Source organism: Carlito syrichta, unplaced genomic scaffold (assembly GCF_000164805.1).
Source record: "Carlito syrichta isolate Samal-C Ts95f unplaced genomic scaffold, Tarsius_syrichta-2.0.1 Scaffold313936, whole genome shotgun sequence".
NCBI lineage: Eukaryota > Metazoa > Chordata > Mammalia > Primates > Tarsiidae > Carlito > Carlito syrichta.
In genome coordinates, this window is record NW_007258032.1 from 835,875 (window position 1) to 854,068 (window position 18,194).

The 18,194-nt window shown below is 44.8% G+C and overlaps 1 protein-coding gene across 1 annotated transcript in view; it reads right to left on the bottom strand.

Annotated features, from left to right (window-relative positions):
* The window catches only part of KLHL6 (kelch like family member 6), a 61,869-nt gene that overhangs the window by 30,720 nt on the left and 12,955 nt on the right, over positions 1 to 18,194 (bottom strand). The window contains exon 2 of the mRNA XM_008070689.2: positions 2,950 to 3,115. Within this exon, the coding sequence (XP_008068880.1) occupies positions 2,950 to 3,115 (166 nt within the window). The remainder of the gene's footprint in view (positions 1 to 2,949; positions 3,116 to 18,194) is intronic.

The window sequence follows — 18,194 nt, forward strand, 5'->3', positions numbered from 1 at the left end:
CTCGGGGTAAGAGCTGAGAAAATGACCCAAAGAGCAGCCAGCTCAGAGTAGAGCAGGACAGAGGGAAAAGCAGTGATCTAAGATTGTTGTATCAAGAGATAGCAATGCACACACATCAGTTAGAGCTGTAGAAGTTAGTAAAAGAAGAAATATTTAGCCGGGCTTGGTGGCTCAGCCTGTAATCCCGCACTTTTGGGAGGCTGAGGTGAGTGGATTGCCTGAGCCCGCGGCTTCGAGACCCGCCTGGGCAGCAAGACCTCGTCTCTACAATAAATCAAAAAATCAGCGGGGCGTGGTAGCGCGCGCCTGTAGTTCCGGCTACTCGGAAGGCTGAGGCGGAAGGATCGCCGGAGCCCGGCAGGTCGAGGCTGCGGTGGCCGGGAGCGGCCGCTGCACTCCAGTCTGGGCGACAGCGTGAGACTCCAACACAAAAAAAAAAAAAGAAAAGAAGAAATATTTAAAACAAGTGCACAAGAATTATTTAAAACAAGAGACCTGGTAACCAGTCCCAACTTTGTCACTCAAGGCACATAATGAGTGGTCAATAAAGTCTGTCATCATCAAGCACGCTCCAGAAGAGTGAACCGAGAGAGTGGGAACAAGAGAGTGTTGTGTTGTAGATTTTTCAGCTTTAGCTGACCTCTTAAGTTTACATGAGTGTTCTAGGACTGTCATGACAAATTAACACAAACCTGGCATTTTAAAAAATCAGAAATTAATTTTCTCAGAATTCTGAAGGTCAGAGGTCCAAAATCAAGGTTGGTTCCTTCTGGAGACTGCGAGGGAGAATTGGATCCATGCCTCGCTCCTATCTTCCTGGTGGCTGCCACCAACCCTTGATGTTCCTTGGTTTGGGCTGCATAACTCTAATCACTACTGACATCTTTACATGACCTTTTCTGTGTCTCTGTGTCAAAACTGTCCTCCTTTCTTTTATAACAACACCTGTCATTGGATTTAGGATTCATTTTAAAGCTGATATAAGCTTATCTCGAGGCCCTTAACTTAGTTACATCTGTAAAGATCCTATTTCCAAACAAAGTCACATTCACAGGTATCAGGGGCTAGGACTCAGCTATATCTTTCTCAGGGACCCAATTAAAACCACTACAGTCTGGGCACAGCAGCTCACGCCTATAATCCCAACATTTTGGGAGGTCAAGGCAAGAGGATTGCCTGAGTGCTGGAGTTCGAGACCTGCCTGGGCAACGTCATCTGTCCAATAAATCAAAAATTAGCAGGTATGGTGATGCGTGCCTGTAGTCCAGCTACTCGGAAGGCTAAGGTAGAAAGATCGCCTGAGCCCAGCGGGTCAAGACTGTGGTAGCTGTAATTGTGCTCTCCAGCCCAGGTGACAGAGTGAGACTGACTCAAAAAACAAAAAATGAACAGAACAAAACAAAAACCCACTACAAAGTTATTTATATGAACTACTTTGAACACCTGTACATTTTAAAGGACTTTAATGTTTCTTTCAAAATGACTTCCAGAAAGAAGTTGCTATATATATACTTCCACCAGCAACGAATGAAAGTGTCTATTTTCTTTCACTTTTGCAAACACTTAATATTATATTGTATATACTTTTGGCCAGAATAGTATGCAAATATTATGTTATTGCTTAATTAATTTGCCTTTCAATTACTAGTGAGGTGTGGTATTTAAAAATTTATTTGTTAACTCTTTGATCTTCCTCTTTTGTAAATTGCTTGTTTGTGTTCTTAGTTCATTTTATTTCTAGTAGGACATTTATCTCATTTATATAAGATAAAAGTAAAAGGTTTTATGACTATAATGTTTTAAATAACCAAACAAATGAAAACAACCTAAACTTTCAGTTATAGGAATTGATTCACTAAGTTACTGCATTATTGAATTCCATTCAACTATTATAAATGTCACTGGTATAAACATTTTACAAATATTACAACAGCAGTCTTGGACCCTAGGCCCCCACTTCCTCATCTTTCCAGATTGGCATTCTGCTCCCCTAGACAGCTAAACACAGATGACCCAAGCGAACACCACTTCCCAAAACCACAAACTATGATCAAGATCTGAATCTTGTCCCTAGTCTCTGAGAATGACCTGGACTCTGTTTCTCATAAGAGTCAACATTCAGGCAATGAGACAATCTCTGCTTTAACCCCGTGGAATCAAGTTCAGTGTTGTAATTTTAGAACTAGGCAAAGATGGTAACCTGAGATGCAACTCTTGTGACAATTGTGGATGCAACTGACATAATATATCTGACTGTTTTATGAAGCTAAATATAATCATTATGATCAGATTGAAGCAAACATGATTGAATGGAAACAATAAATGTTATTTTAAAATAAAACAATTCTGAGAGTTCTCAGCCTCATCTTCTAGAACACCCCTTACTTCTCCATGCCCTTTTTTCACAGCACCACAAAGTGCTGACCACACAAGGTCCTGCTTCCCCCAGAACCTAGATGCTGCTGCCCAAGAGACTGCATGGTAAGGTGGCAAGTATGTGGACTCCAGACTCAGAAAACCCAGGGTTCAGATCATGACCTTGTCAGCTATTCTCTGTGTGTTTTATTTTCCTATCACTCCTAAAATGGGGAAAGTAATAACCTCCCTAGGTTTTTGTGCTATGGATTAGAAGTTATATACGGAAGTGCCAGCTGTAGCCCCTGGCTCCAATTACACTTCTGCATGTTGTAGTCATTGATTCTGGAGTCAGAAACCAAGTGCAGGTTCTAGGCACCACGATCCCCTGGCTTTGTCATATTAAGGAGCCAAAGCCCCACTTCACCACCTCTCAGAAAACTCAAATAAGCATCTTCTGACTTTGGAATAAGCACGGGACCAGTTGAGTGTGTGTGTCCCCAGTACAGACCTGGGAGCCACTCCAGGCAGGTCTCGGAAATCGCCGCTTTCACCTGCTTTAGACAAGAGCATCAAGACCGCTTGATCACACACCTGGAAGAGGTTAGCAGCTTCCAGGACCCGCTGGACATTCTGCTTGGTGATCAGTGCCTTGCTGGTGTACGTGTAGTCCAGGAGAGTGTGCATGGTCTCAGCATCAACCCCTTTAATAATGATCCTCTTCTCATATTTTTCCTTTAAATCATTGCAGAACATGGCCCTGGAAGAGAGACGTGTGAATGTGAATCCTACCGGGATCCTTGGTTCCAGGCCCAACAAGTGCCCCTTTCAGACTAATCTCCCCTCACGGAACAGCACCCTTCCCCTGCACATTGACATTCAATCCATACTTACTGAGCAGAACTGAACTGTCCTGCTTTCCATGCCCATCTGTGGTCCCCAAAGTGAGTCTCAGATCTATTTTTGTTGACTTTTATTGTCTCCGAGTGTGGGGGACTTACTGGGGGCCTGGTGGGATATCCAAGTCTTATCTGTTTAATTTTGGCTTGTTTTTTTCTCTCAGCACCCAAACAGGGTTTCTGACTCTTCTCAGTTCTCACACCAACTTCCTCTGGTCTGGAGCCTGGCTCCACATCCTGGCCTAGCTGGTTGGGTCCCTGATACCTTCCAGCAGTGCAAGTGGCTCCTGCAGCTGCCCCTTGTCCCTGGGTTCCCAGTTGCAGCTGGGAGTCTTGAATCCCCTCAGCCCAGGACAGAACTCACCAGGCTTTTACTCTGTCTCACTTCTGGGTATGTATTTTCTGCTCCCTCCCCAGGACTGGCCTTTTGGATATTTAGCTTCTATCTTGGAAACAAGGGAACAGTGTGGAAAGGACATTGGTTTTAGCAGCAGATGGACCAGGATTTGAATACCAGCTCCACCATCTCGGAAGCTGGACATGTTACTTAATCTCCACGAACTTCAGTTTTCTCATCTGTAATGAGAATTTTAGTAGGTATTTTAAAAATTTTTTGTAAGGACTAGCTCTATAACTAATTAAAAAGTAGAGATATAAAGATTTTTTTAACCCCATATCAGGCTTATTTGTAAATGTATCATACTTCTTGATTTTTGACATTTGAACTATTGGTACTTCTCAGGGAATGTGTGAGCAAGTTTATTTACTTTTGAAATGTATTTAAGCTTTTTAATGCCTCTGAAAAGGTTGATGGAATTCTGGAAACTTAAACGGTAGCCCAAATATGGCAAGATCGCATAAATTAAAAGTAGAAGGAAAGAAGTCTAGAAAACATGAGTGGGAACATGAAGATAACCTATGAATGAGGCTTGAAATGTCCACCACAAGGGCTGCTGTGCTGTCATTACAGATGATTTGACCTATGCACAAGAGAAGCAATCTGGTCAGTTACACAGTTCACAGTTCTCAGGATATACGAGTGGTGACCAAAATATGAAATTTTTTAAAAAAATCGTATTTGCTCTTGCATGTTTAAACTTCAGTCACCTTCAAATACTCTCCATTTGATGCAATACACCTATTGAGATGCTTTTCCCACTGCTCAAAACAGCTTTTGGATTTGTTCATTTTGATACCTTTTAGTATTTCTGTCGTTTTTGGTTTCACCTCTTCCACATCAGCAAACATTTCCTTTTTAGGACTTTTTTTATCCAGGGAAACAAGCAAACAAAAAACCAGGGTAAGATCTGGTGAATAGGGAGGGTGAGGCTTAGGGGTCATGCCATTTGTGGTAAAAAATTGCTGAACACTCAGCACAGTGTGGGCAGGTGCACTCATAAATCACCTATCATGAAATGGGCAAATGCACTGAAAGAATCTCAAAAAAAAAATTCACTGAAGCCGAACGCAGCTTCTCACAACAGCACTAACAGGTACACTGATGTCAGTGAGTTTCTAGAACACTTACCTAATGGGGGAAGCCTGTACTACAAGGGACCTGCTCTTCAAAAGATAATTTCACTTTTGGGAGAGCCTCCTTGTATATAGTTAACAAGTTCAAATGCTCAGAAGTATCGGTACCCTTATGAGAAGATCTTCTCTGTCTTTGTCTATGCTCATGCACTGAGAAAAGACAATTGGTCACCTACAGGCCTGGAAGAGAGCCCTTGTCTGAAACCAAACCCATGCTGGCAACTTGATTCCGGACTTCTAGACTTCAGAACTGTGAGAAAATAAATTTCTGTTGTTTAAGCCACCTAGTCTATGGTATTTTTGTTATGGCAGTCCAAGCTGACTAATACTGGCAGTCTCTACCTATCCCAAACTCCAGTAGTTCACAACCTAGCAGGAACTTCAATGCACAAATCGAAGTCTTTCATGCCTACAAGGGCCATGAAAGATCCACAAAGTGCTGTGGAGGCCAGGAATGGCTGCCCATGGAGAAGGCATATTCTGATATGTGAAGACTGTAGATAGGATTTCTAGGAATAAGTATAGTGAGTACAGACATAAAGATGCATGAGGGTGGAAATGTAGAGAAACTAGCAGTATTTGACTTAGCTGGAGCCCCATGGGAAAGCAGTTGGAAAGATAACTAGGGCCCTGATCATGAAGGGCATTAGAGGTAGGCTAGGGAGTTAGGTTTTTATTCCATGAACACTGAACCATGAGCAGAAGCAGGACTCAAAAAGAACTTTTTCTTTTCTTTTCTTTTTATTGAGAGTCAGAGTCTCATTCTGCTGTGCAGACTAGAGCAGTGACATGATCACAGCCACTGTAGCCTCGACCTACTAGGCTCAGAGGATCCTTCCACCTCAGCCTTCCAAGTAGCTGGAAGTACAGGCACTTGCCACCACGCTCAGCTAATTTTTTGATTTATTGTAGAGATGAGGTCTCACCAAGTTGTCCAGGCTGGTCTTGAATCTCTGGGCTCAAGCAGTCCTCTTACCTCTGCCTCTCAAAGTGCTGGGATTACAGGTATGAGCCACTGCACCCAGCCCAAAGAGAACTTTTTCTTTCTTTCTTTCTTTCTTTCTTTTTTTTTTTTTTTGAGTTAGAGTCTCACTCCATTGCCCAGGCTGGAGTGCAGTGGCACGCTCACAGTCACCCCAGCATCAACCGCTGGGCTCAGGCAATCCTTCTACCTCAGCCTCCCAAAGTGCTGGGATTACAGGCTTGAGCCACCGCACATAGCAGAGAACATTTTTAACAGGCATGTTTTCCCTTTAGTTTGTGGGTGATGGTGCCACTGGAGTTAAGAATTAACTGCAACCAAACAGAGCTGGGAGGCATGTGCCAGGGCCTTTCCTCAGAAAACGCGCTAACTGAGCAGTAGCCACACCACTAGGAAACGTCTTCAACCACTTCTCATTGGACTTTCTAAGCTACAGGCACATGGACAGTTATCTTACAGAGCCATCTCCCAGCCAAGTCACTAAAATGGGAAGGTCCCAGGGTACATTCCTGGTGATAGAATGTAATTCCCAAAATGAGGACTTCCATCACAACACAAAGGGAAGTCCTAGCTCCTTCTCCCTTTCCCACACCTCCTATTTAGCTCTGGAAAATCACTCATCAGTTTCTTTCCTCCTTTTCTTACTTGGCAACATAAAAGTAACTGCTTGTGGCTTCCCAGAAAGAGAGAGAGAGAGAATCACTTGACACTTGACTTGCTGATTTCTGGGAACTTTTGCTTAAGCCAGTGAGATCTTCCTCCTGTCCTTATTGTTTCAGTTGATGATAATCCTCCACCTTTTTCTTTTCTTCCCTCAACTGGTCTCTTTCTCCTCATAAGAATACGCATGAAAGGAAGAGCAGACATGAATTCCAGGGCCTGCAAAGTTAATAAATCCCAGTCTGGAACCAGATGAGAAATGATGTCATCTAGATAGGTGACCAATTTACAAGTCACTCTCTTCAGCCATAAATCCTCTTGGTCTGCAGCACAGAACTGTCTGCAGAAGCACAATCACGAGCCTTTAAAATTGACATCACGTTGTGTGCCCCTTTTTCTCCCTTCCCCCACTCATTGGGAACCATATCCACTGCTGGGAGAGAAAGAGCTCGCTAGAAGCCCAGACCTCACCTGCCTGCAAATTATCTATGTAGCAAATCCTCACAACTCTAAAATTAAAATTAAAAATTCTCACACGCACAAAAAGGTGACATAGTGAAGGGCCCAACCCGCTGCCTCCTGATTTCCTGAAGAATCTGCTATCACAGCAACCATATGACTTCTTTCCAGCTCAGTGTACGTTTCCCCAAGTAGCAGGACAAGCCCTATCCCTGAGCCTCCCTTCGTTGGAGTCTTTAGAGCAACACTGCCCCACAGAATGGAATGTGAGTTACATATGGCATTTTAACATTTCTAACCACCATATTTTTCAAAGAGGATCTTTTTTTTTTTTCAGATGAAATCTTGCTCTATTGCCCAGGCTGGAGTGCAGTGGTATGCTCATGGCTACTGCAGACTCGATCAGCTGAGCTCAGGGGATCCTTCCATCTCAGCCTTCCAAGTAGCCGGAATTACAGGACCACACCACCACACCTGGCTAATTTTTTTTTAACTGTAGAAATGAGACCTTGCCAATTTGCCCAGGCTGGTCTCAAACCTCTGGTCTCAGGCAATCCTCTCACCTCAGTCTCCCAAAGTGTGCTGGGATGACAGGCTTGAGACACAGCACCTGGCCTACACCACATTTTTTTTTTTTGAGTTGGAGTCTTACTCTGTCGCCCAGCTGGAGTGCAGTGGCATGCTCATGGCTACCCCAGCATCGACCTACTGGACTCCGGTGATCCTTCCACTTCAACCTTCCAAATAGCCAGAACTACAGGTGCACGCTACCATACCCAGCTAGTTTTTTTATTTATTGTAGAGATGAGGTCTTGCCAAGTTGCCTAGGCTGGTCTTGAACTCACAGGCTCAGGCAATCCACTCGCCTCAGCCTCCCAAAGTGCTGGAATTACAGACTTGAGCCACCATGCCTGGTCTATACCACATTTTTTAAAAGTAAAAAGATAAAGATAAAAATCAACTTGAATTATATATTTTATTTAACCCAATAGACACCTAAAATATTATCATTTCAACATGCGAGACACATTTTTAAATGGCAAATGGGACAATTTACATTTCTTTTTCATACTGAGTCTTCAAAAGCCCTTATGTATAGTGTATACTTAAAGCCCATCTCAGTTGAGACCAGCCGCAATCTACATGCTCAACAGTCACATGGGGTTAGTGACTACCATATTAGATGGTGCAGCTCCAAGCATTGATCCTGAACTCAGGTGTTGGGGTCACCCAGATCTTCAGTAAGCTCAGGAGGCAGAGTGACTATCACCCACATGAATGTCATATGCATAAATATATGGAACACGGGACATTCAGCAGGAGGGGGTGGACAGTGATCATGGCGTCAAAAGAAGCTACACATAACTGAGCCCACATATTCCTGGAGACCCAACAACATGAAATTTAGAGATCTTATTTCACCTAGACTGTGATTTGAAGGTGAGAGAAAAGTGAATTTTGTTGAATCTGTATGATCCTGAGCATTCAGATGAAAACTGTAAAGGTCGAATGGAGAGATGATCTAATGTTCAATGAGATAATATTTGTAAATGGTCTGATTCAGTGCTCTGCACACCAAGGAGTTCTTAAATGCAGTCAATGTATTTCCCATGTAACACATTATTGGGCTTTCTGGGGTCATCCAGACTCTTAATCAGGATGCCACTGTTAGACAGCTTCTGACTTCTCTCTTGAAATCACAGTCACTGGATAGCATCCTGCGCCAGCTCAGTCCATATCTGATGGTCGTCTGGATTCCCCAGAAGCAGACCTTCCTGTGCCAGTGATGGGTTACGGGAGCAGGGGAGTAGGACAGAGAGGAGAAAGTCCAGCAAGACAGAAGTTGTGCAGAAATTCACTTCAGCCTGACCCTGCAGGGGCCTCTGGAGAACATGCTTCAGAGTTGTCTTGCTCTGGCCCCACTGACAGTCTTTAGTTTGGGGTCACCCAAGGAGCGGGTGGTCTTCTGTATGTGTGAGTTTGCATGTGCCCAAGCACAGGGGCTTCCTGGGGATGGGGGAGGAGGGGGTGACCAGAGAAGAAGAGGAGCTGCAGTTTAGTTTGGACTCTGAAGCTCACTTGCTGTGTAATATGGTTTCCCCAACTGGAATATGGTTTAATAATCATCCCTACTTCAGTGAGCTATTCAGAAGAATAACTGAACAAGTAAGATAGTGCACACCGAGACACCAGGTGGTTAGCACAGTACCCGGCACCCAGCTGGCACTGAATAAAGGAAGTCATTCTGGACCAGACCAGAAGAATCTTGGCAAGCTGGTGGGCAACATTTAAGGGCAAGTGGGCTGTGTGCGAATCTGGCTCACAACCCTTGATTTGCCAGCATTGGCCTAGTGTGTAACAGGTAGCAAGTGTTGGACTTGATGCACTGCTGTCAATTGTCCATCCAGCAAGAGTAGGGCTAGAGCTGCACACAAACTGGCCTAAAGACATTTGCTCAGTTAATTGTCCCTGGGAGAGAGAGAAAGGAAGTGCCCTCAAGACAGTGTCCTCTCCAGGACTCTTTTTGCCAACTTTGGCTCCCTAAGTCCCAGCATTTCTCTGCTCTCCTCTGAGATTTTTTCCCCCTAATTTCCTGCCACTCTCCTGGCCATAGGCACCTTGCTGAGATAAGGTGAAACCAAGGAGAAACCTGCCTATTGTTGATAAACTAAACTCTTGGGCCTCCCAGTGTCTCCCCCCCGCCCCCCACCTCCCGCCCCATTCCCTGCAGGAGATCCATGGAAACATGTGGGCAAACTTTGTCCCCAAAAGTTTTCAGCAATAGAATGAGGACCAGAACCTAGGGCTTTGGGCACTGAGTCTGGAACTCAACAGTACACGAAAACCAAGAGAATCAGCTGGAGTTCAAGGCCATCTTTGGGGGTCAACTCAGTGTCAGCCCTAAGCACACTAGCACAAGTTTTACTCCCTGAGAACACAATTGGGTTAGTTGCTAACATTTACCCCTTAGTATACACATGAGATATTGCATAATAAAAATATTTTCTAGAAAGACACTGGCCAATTCTCATGAAGTTCTTGCAAAACAGAGGTAGCCATGAGGATCCTCATTTTACTATAGAAAGTCTTACAGCAGAGAGCAAGTTGCCTAATACTTGAGCAGTGAGTCAGTGCTAACCCCAAAATAGAGCCTGGGCCAGCGAGCTCGCCTCCCACAGGAGCCACAAAAATATCCACAGGCCTAGGAGCCTCCTGGGATGAAGTTGAGCCATGGCACCAAACACTCTACCTGGCCTACCCTACCCTCCAAGCTCCACTGGGCTTCTTCCTCACTGCAGCCCTCTGCTCAAACATCACCTCTTCAGAGAGATCCCCCCAGGGTAAAAATCCTCTCTCCCTAACATCTTCACTCCCTTTTTTCTTCTTCATAGCTCTGTGACAACCTGAAATTATATTACATATCTATTTGCCAGTTAGTTGAGCAATTGTTCTGCCCACTAGTATGTGAACTGAGTGAGGTTGTGCCATGCTCAGCACTGTACCCAGAGGCTAGAGTATGCTCAGACCCAGAAAGGGACTCAATCCCTAGAGAAAATAAGTGAATGAATGAATGAACGAACCAACCAACTTGTCCTTCCTAGTTCCTTTGCCTTTTTCTTTCTTTCTTTTTTGAGTCAGAGTCTCACTCTGTCACCCACGTTGGAGTGCAGTGGCACGCTCATGGCCACCAGAGCCTTGACCTGCTGGGCTCAGGCGATCCTTCCACCTCAGCCTTCCAAATAGCTGAGACTACAGGTGCACACCACCATGCCCAGCTAATTTTTTTTATTTATTGTAGAGATAAGATCTCACCAAGTTGCCTGGGCTGGTCTCAAATCCCTGGGCTCAGACAGTCCTCTCTCCTCAGCCTCCCAAAATGCCGGGATTACAAGCATGAGTCACTGTGCCTGGTCTGCTTTTACTTTTGACAGAAATCTACACTCCCCAAAATGATCAGACATCCCCTAAAAGATGAGGCTGAGGAGGCCTGCCGCATGTGCCCTCTACTCCCCAAGGGAACTCCTCCCACACACCTGAGTCCAGGGCCTGGAGCTTGAAGAGAGCACATCCACACTCAGACGTTCCACTTACCTGTACTCCTTTGATGAGCTCTACATGTTCCTGTAGTTCCTAAACTTTACCAACTCAGAATTTTTTACCAGTTCAACTCCCCTGTGGTTCATCCCCTCCCCAGACCTCCACACCTCTGAACTGTCTGCCTCCTACATCCCTAACACAAATCATAGCCCTATAAACAAATACCCACCCCACCGCCCCCCTACTATCTTCTTCCTACACCAGCTCCACCCCTGCCTGCCCCTTGATCTGCCTTCCTCTGACCCCTTCATCATCCCCATTTACACCAGGAACTGTCTCCTCTGCTTCATTGAGATATTCTGTGTTGCAGTGGCAATAACATTAGTTGTAAAGTGAGTTAAATTCTACTTAAGAATACAAGTGTCCATATGTATACAATCAGTTTAAAATTTTTTAAAACTCGTCAGCATGTGCTGCACAATTACACTATTGTTAAGAAAGGATTACTGGATATAAACACAATGTAGCCAATCAAAGGGGTTTCCATTGCAAAGAAAGCAGGGAGCCAGCAGATGCAAGTGTGACCTAGCATGACACATCATCACTCTCCATAGTCCCCCAGCACTTCTTAGCTCAAGGCACCAAAACCTTCCGTCTAATATTTTCTGGGCCAGTCCTAACCAAGGGAAGCATATAAACAAGCAGCTCAACCCTGTTTCTAATCTCAAACTGTTCTCTAAGTTCTATCACATAGACGCCAACCCAACACTGGAGTCCTGCTTACATCCTTGACCTTGATACTTCACCCTAAGAGGTGGATCTCAAGGTATTCCCCAAACCAGCTGCAAAAGAATCCTTTGGGTGCTTATTAAGAACACAGAATCTAGGCCAGGCATGGTGTCTCATGCCTATCATCCCAGCACTTTAGGAGGCCGAGGTGAGAGAATTGCCTGAGCTATGGGTTCGAGACCAGCCTGGGAGACTTGGCGAGACCTCTTCTCTACAATAAATCAAAAAGCTAGCTGGGCATGGTGGCACGTGGAATTACTTTCCAAGTAATTCCAGTTACTTGGAAAGCTGAGGTGGGTCACCTGAGTCCAGTAGATCAAGGCTGCAGTGGCTGTGAGTGTGCCACTGCACTCTAGCCTGGGCAACAGAGTGAGATTCCAACTCAAAAAAAAAAAAGAACACAGAATCCTTCATCCCACCCACCTTAGACCTACTGAAGCAAAATCTTTGGCAGTGGGGTTGGGGATAGGCATTTTATAGGTGCTCCTGCCTCCCATCAGTAATACCTTTGCAAACCAAAGTTTAATAACCACTACCCTAGAAAGAGGTCATCCTCATTCCCCAACAAAGGCCTTCTAGGCCCACCCCTTAGAATGAGACTGAACAAAGATCAATGTCACAGACACATTGGTCATGGTGTTGGAGCAGACATGTCTACGGGAAGTCCTCCCTTGCTGTGAATTCTCCCTTTTGTCTTCTGAGATCCAGCTTTCCTAGAATTCCATGAGGCCCAGGGCTACCTCCCAAATGGGGAGGGGTAGTATCCTAATTCCACTTCCCAGCTTGGAAGACTTAGATGAAAGCAAGCCTTTTCCTGGCCTCTCGGATCTTTCTCTAGCTTAGATGCACAAAAAGGGCCCTGCAACTTACATCCAAGTAGCACAGCTCATTAGAGCTAGGAGCTGTGAGACTTGGCACCAAAGCCCTGTTAGTAATAAACATGAAACTCTACTCTTTTCTGCCCTGCACATGTAAATCTCACACAACTAAGGAGACAGTTTCAGAGAAGCATTTGGGAGTTCACAGCCATCTCTCTCTCCACAACAGAGATATGACTAACAGATCTCTATCTTTCTCTCTCTGTGTTCTGGATTCAGCTTCTTGGACTCCCAGTCACAGGCTGAGTCTGTGCCCTAAACTGACAGAAAAAGGAACTGGAACTCTAGAGCTGTGTCCATCTGACTCTTAGCATCATTAGGCCTCGAAAGAACTGCCTTCTGCCAGGCCCCTTACCCAAACTTACCACTCCTCAAGGATGCTACAAATGACCTTTGTGGAGTGCAAAACTCTGGCCATGTTCTTATGGAACCAGAATTTCTCTGAGCCCAACTAGAACATTACTGATGCCTTAGCATGCCATGATACTCAACCTATCCAAATTTATGACAGAAAGAAGGTTTTGTTCTGCAAGAACAGATAAGATAGAACATCAATCACAACAAATGCTTGTGATCAGGCTTCAGTGATGATTCAGTCACAAAGATAGAATGGACAGTTTTTGTTTTGCCTGCCCAACTCACTCCTATCCTTTTTGGTAGGGGTAGCTAGATTTTTTTTTCTTTTTCTTTTCTTTGTTGTTGTTGTTGTTGTTGTTTTGTTTTGGAAAGCAGGATTTACTGAGAAGAAAGAAAAGCCCCCAGAATGGGAAGGGAACCCAGGAGGTTGCCCCGGGTAGCTAGGTTTTCTAATGGGAACTAACCTTCCTCCAGTATCAGTCTAAGAGGTGTGGAAGAAGCTAGCTCTACCTCTTAGACCAGGAGTGAACATAGCTCAAGACACATATTACAATCCTCCAAGCCACAGTGATTGGCTCAGAGACAGTCAGAGTCAGTTTCAGAACTTCCTTTGGAATTACTGAGAAAGAGAAGCTCTCTTCTCCTTGGGATTTCTGCGCTGGTAGAAATGAAAGTTTGGGGATGCTGGCTACCTTCTTGTCTCCATGTGTGAAGATCCTCCCTAGAGAGAAACCAATACAGAGGAAATCAGAACCAAGAGGTAGAGAAAGAGAAATTGAGTTATAATGACATTGATTAGAGCACAAGGATCCAACCATACCTGAAACTAAAACTCCTGGACTTTTTAAAATCACATGAGAAATAATTTTTTCTTTATGTTTGAGTCATTTTGAGCTGATTATCTGTAATTTGCAATACAGAGTCCTGACTGATACATTGGACAAGAGAAACCCTGAACAGCAACTGGGTCCAAATGGCAAAGAAGATTATAGTAAAAGTGTCAGAAAAAGAGAATCTTAAGTTCTCTCCACATTGGTATTCAAGGTCTTCCACAGTCGGGTCTGTGCATCCCCTTTCCCCATCCTGTGATGCAGCTTCACCCAATGATAGCACATGACTGTTCAACACACTTGGGCTCCAGACAGGCCTCTTCATATACACTCTATTGGGCTTATTTTTAATGTGTCTTTTCTATTAGACTTGTAAAGATCTGAAGAGAAGGGGTTGGATTTATTTCTCTCTCAATTCTTACTTACTGGCCCACCAGTAGACAATTAATTATTGTTGGATGGATGACTGGAAAGAGACTTACCCGTGCAGTGCAGTCCACTCCTTCAAGTAGGCCAGGCGGGTTTGCCTATTCTACGCCACACGCTCCAAACCTACATTTCTCCTCTACCCTCTACCTGCCAGGATAATAAATAACGAAGAGCTCCGGTGACCTTGAGCAAGACATATGAATGGAAAATTGTTTTATCTAGCAAGTCTCTGAGTTAGAACCCCAGGTCTCTTGACCTTTAGAGATGGGATCTTGCTGTGTTGTCCTTGAACTCCTCGGCTCAAGTAATTCTTCTACCTCAGCCCTCCCACACAGTTGGCACTAAAGATGGGCACCACTGTACCCAGTCCCATTGCTGTTCATCCTAAGCCCTCTTAACTGAGATTTATATTACAAGGATGGCCATTATTCTTTTCTTTTCTTTGTTTTTGACTTTGCATACTTTCTACCTCCTTGCTGAAGATGAAACCTGTCTTCCCCTAACAAGACACCACTTCTCTCACCACCCTCTTCTAGGAGGTCTTCTCAGATTCTCACTTCCCCATTGGGATGGGAGCACAGTTTGGATTTGTGCTGACTGTTTGCTGCCACATCCTGACCAGGTTATGGCCCAGGAGGTTCCACATCACTCTGTCTTTCCAAATCTTTCAAGCGAACCCCCAGGACTCCATGGATCTCTCAGGACTGCCATGTCCTTATCCAGAAATAAAAAATCAGCCTCTGCTTAGAGATTGATCTGAGCATTCCCTGGTTCTGAACACCTAGAAACTTGCAAACTGGCACAGATCCCAATCTTCATCCCAAGGTATTCAAATGTTGAGGCATAAAAATCATTCCTATTGTGACAGGTAAAGGTGATCATATGTGTGTTCCAGATAGTTCCCTCTGCCAGCTGCCACAGAGGAATCTGGATTGCCAGGCCTGTTCCTTAGGCTTTTGTGATACAGAATATAGAGGAAAGGGGAGGGGACAGGAGCTCCTCCAGCTGGGGTTGGGGAGCAGTTATGAATCTAGGGACAAAGAATAAGCTGCCACGGTTGGACTACACACAGGGGTACCCAGACTGGGCTTGAGTAGGGCTAAAATCCAGCTGCAACGACACTTGCCAAGCCTGTGCCCTAAAGTGGATTGTGACCGTCCCCCAAAAAGGGGTCCATATCTTTAATTGGTCTTCCCAGAGAACTTCTGAAAATTCAGAGGAAGAAGTTGGGCACAGTGGCACATGCCTATAGTCCCAACTATTCAGGAGGCTGAGGCAGGAGGATAATTTGAGCCTAGGAGTTTGAGTTCAGCCTGGGCAACATAGTGAGACCCCTTCTCTAAACACACACACACACATTTTAAAAAAAACAAGTAATCCAAAGGCAGGCACCCTAAAATCCAGCAGTGGTCGCAATCAGAGATGTGGGTAAGAGAAGGAAACGGATTTTAATAATAGCTATGGTGTGTATCTCCTTCAGGGTGTTCAAAAGTTGTAAGTTTAGAACTTGGTCTATTTTGAAATTACTTGCTTTGTTTCTGGGCTTTGTTCTAAAATGGGATGGCATGGACAGGAGTGAAGGGTCGGTAAGTTACACTACCCCTCTCTTTCTCTTTCCAGTCCTGAGGCTCAGGGCTGGCCCTCGGCAAAGTGTGGAGTCAGTTCAGCTTGTCTTCCAGCCCTCCCAGCCTCACTCCCTTGCACCCTCCTCACTAGGTAGGGCTGCCTCTCCCTAGGCCCTCTGTGGTCAGAGGACTCTAACTGTCCCTTGAGCCCACCTCCCGTCTCCACTGCCTCCACCTTAAATCTAACCCTCATCTCCTCTCGCTGTAATTTCTTGCAGCTACCTGAGGGTCTCACCAGATGGATGGGCCCCACATATCCACAGTCCGAAGGACTGTTTTAACAGAGATCTCAGATCCTGTCACATTCCTGCTTAAATTTTCTTCCATGGCTTCCCACGGCCTGTAAGATACACTTCCAACTCCTTAACTCCTTAGCCTTGCCCAACAAAACCTTTCATGGCCTGATCCTGAACCTTTCATCACCTCTGATTGACCCATGCTGACACCTTACTTCACCACTACTCTTCTCCCCACAGATCCCATGTTTGCACTGGATGGCTCCTTCCCACACAGTTTCCTTTTGCCTGGAATGCTCCCTTCCTTCCTCTTCTTTCCTCCACTTGGCCCCTTCTGACCAGTGCCCACTTATCCTTTAAGACTCTGCTCAAGCTGGGCGTGATGACTCACACCTGTAATCCCAGCACTTTGGGAGGCAGAAGTAAGAGGATTGCCTGAGTCCAGGGGTTCAAGACCAGCCTTAGCAACTTGGTAAGACCTCGTCTCTACAATTAAAAAAAGAAAAAAATCAGTTGGGTGTGGTGGCACGTGCTTGTGATTCCAGCTACTTGGAAGGCTGAGGCGAAAGGATCATCTGAGCCCAGCAGGTCCAGATTGCAGTGGCCATGAACATGCCACTGCACTCCAGCCTAGGTGACAGAGTAAGACTCAGATAAAAAAAAAAAAGGCTCTACTCAGATATCACCTCTTCCAGGGAGACTCAGACTGCTTCTTCTCTATTCTGATTTAATGCCCTTCTGTAAGCTCCAAAGCCTTCCGTGCAGACGTCCATCATAGCACTTATCACCTTGTACTCTAAACAGGGATTTACTCGTCTCTCTCCTAGATCATGACTTCAGGTCATGCAGGGACCATAGCTCATTTTTCTTTGATATTCAGCCCTCCATAAGCCTGAGCTTACTCTACATGACACAGGATCTTTTTAATCCAATAAGTTCTTACTTGACCCAGGACCTGATCATTATATGCAAACCTGCTGAGTGTTGGGGTTTCTTTTCTTTTGGGTAGATCCCTCAGTATCTCCTTAGAAAGAGCTAAGATGCAACCTATTTTGTTTGAGTGTGTTTTAAACTCATAGCAGTATCAGCACTTCTGTAATTATTTATTGTGGCCTTAAAGCTTACCATGAACATTAAATACAATAAAAGAATGTTCATCCTAACAGCTGGCAGAGGATATGTAGGCTGTTGAAATGATATTCTTTCAAAGCAAAGACGACTTATCTTTATACGGAGATTGTCTTGCCAAAGAATTTAAGATGGTTTATACTAAAGAAGCAGATACATTATAAAATACAAATCAGTAGTCACAGAAATAAGAAAATAAGAACTAAGTCATTAAAGCAGGAAGAGAATATATCACTGAAACCAAGGCTGAGGAACATTCATGCCTTGAGCTTTCCACCACAAAGCAAAGGCAGAAGTACGGTAAGTCGGCTAATGAGAAAACAAATCAGGGCCGGCCGGTGGCTCATGCCTGTAATCCCAGCACGTTAGGAAGCTGAAGCGGGAGGATCACTTGAGCCCAGGAGTTCAGGACTAGCCTGAGCAACATAGCAAGACCTCATCTCTACAAAAACTCAAAAAATGAGCTGGACGTAGTCCCAGCTACTCAGGAGTCTGAGGTGATAGATTGCCTGAGCTCAGGAAGTAGAGGCTCTGGTGAGATGTGATCATGCCACTGCACTGCAGTCTGGGCAACAGAGTGAGACTCCAATAGGAGGGAGGGAGGGAGACCGAGATTTGTTATCCTTCTTTAATGGACTTATTTTTCCTTTTGTCTAGCATCTGTCACTTCTGGGAAATGCTCTGCTCCCCATCCAGGCTCCACTCAAATTATGTGGTTCAGGCAACAGTTCTCACCTTTTACAGATGTCTCTGTCTCACTTTCTGTGAGTGTGTCTGTTTTTGTGGGAGGGGGAGGGAGAGGGAGAGAGAGAGAGAGACACTCTTGGTCGAGTGAATGAGCTCCTAAACTAGGCTGGGCTGATCATTTTGCCCCTCCTCTCTGACACCGTGATTCGTCTAGAATTGGGGAATCTAATGGAGCTGGGTCAATCAGAATCTTTTTTTTTTTTTGAGTTGAAGTCTCACTCTGTCGTCCAGACTGGAGTGCAGTGGTCG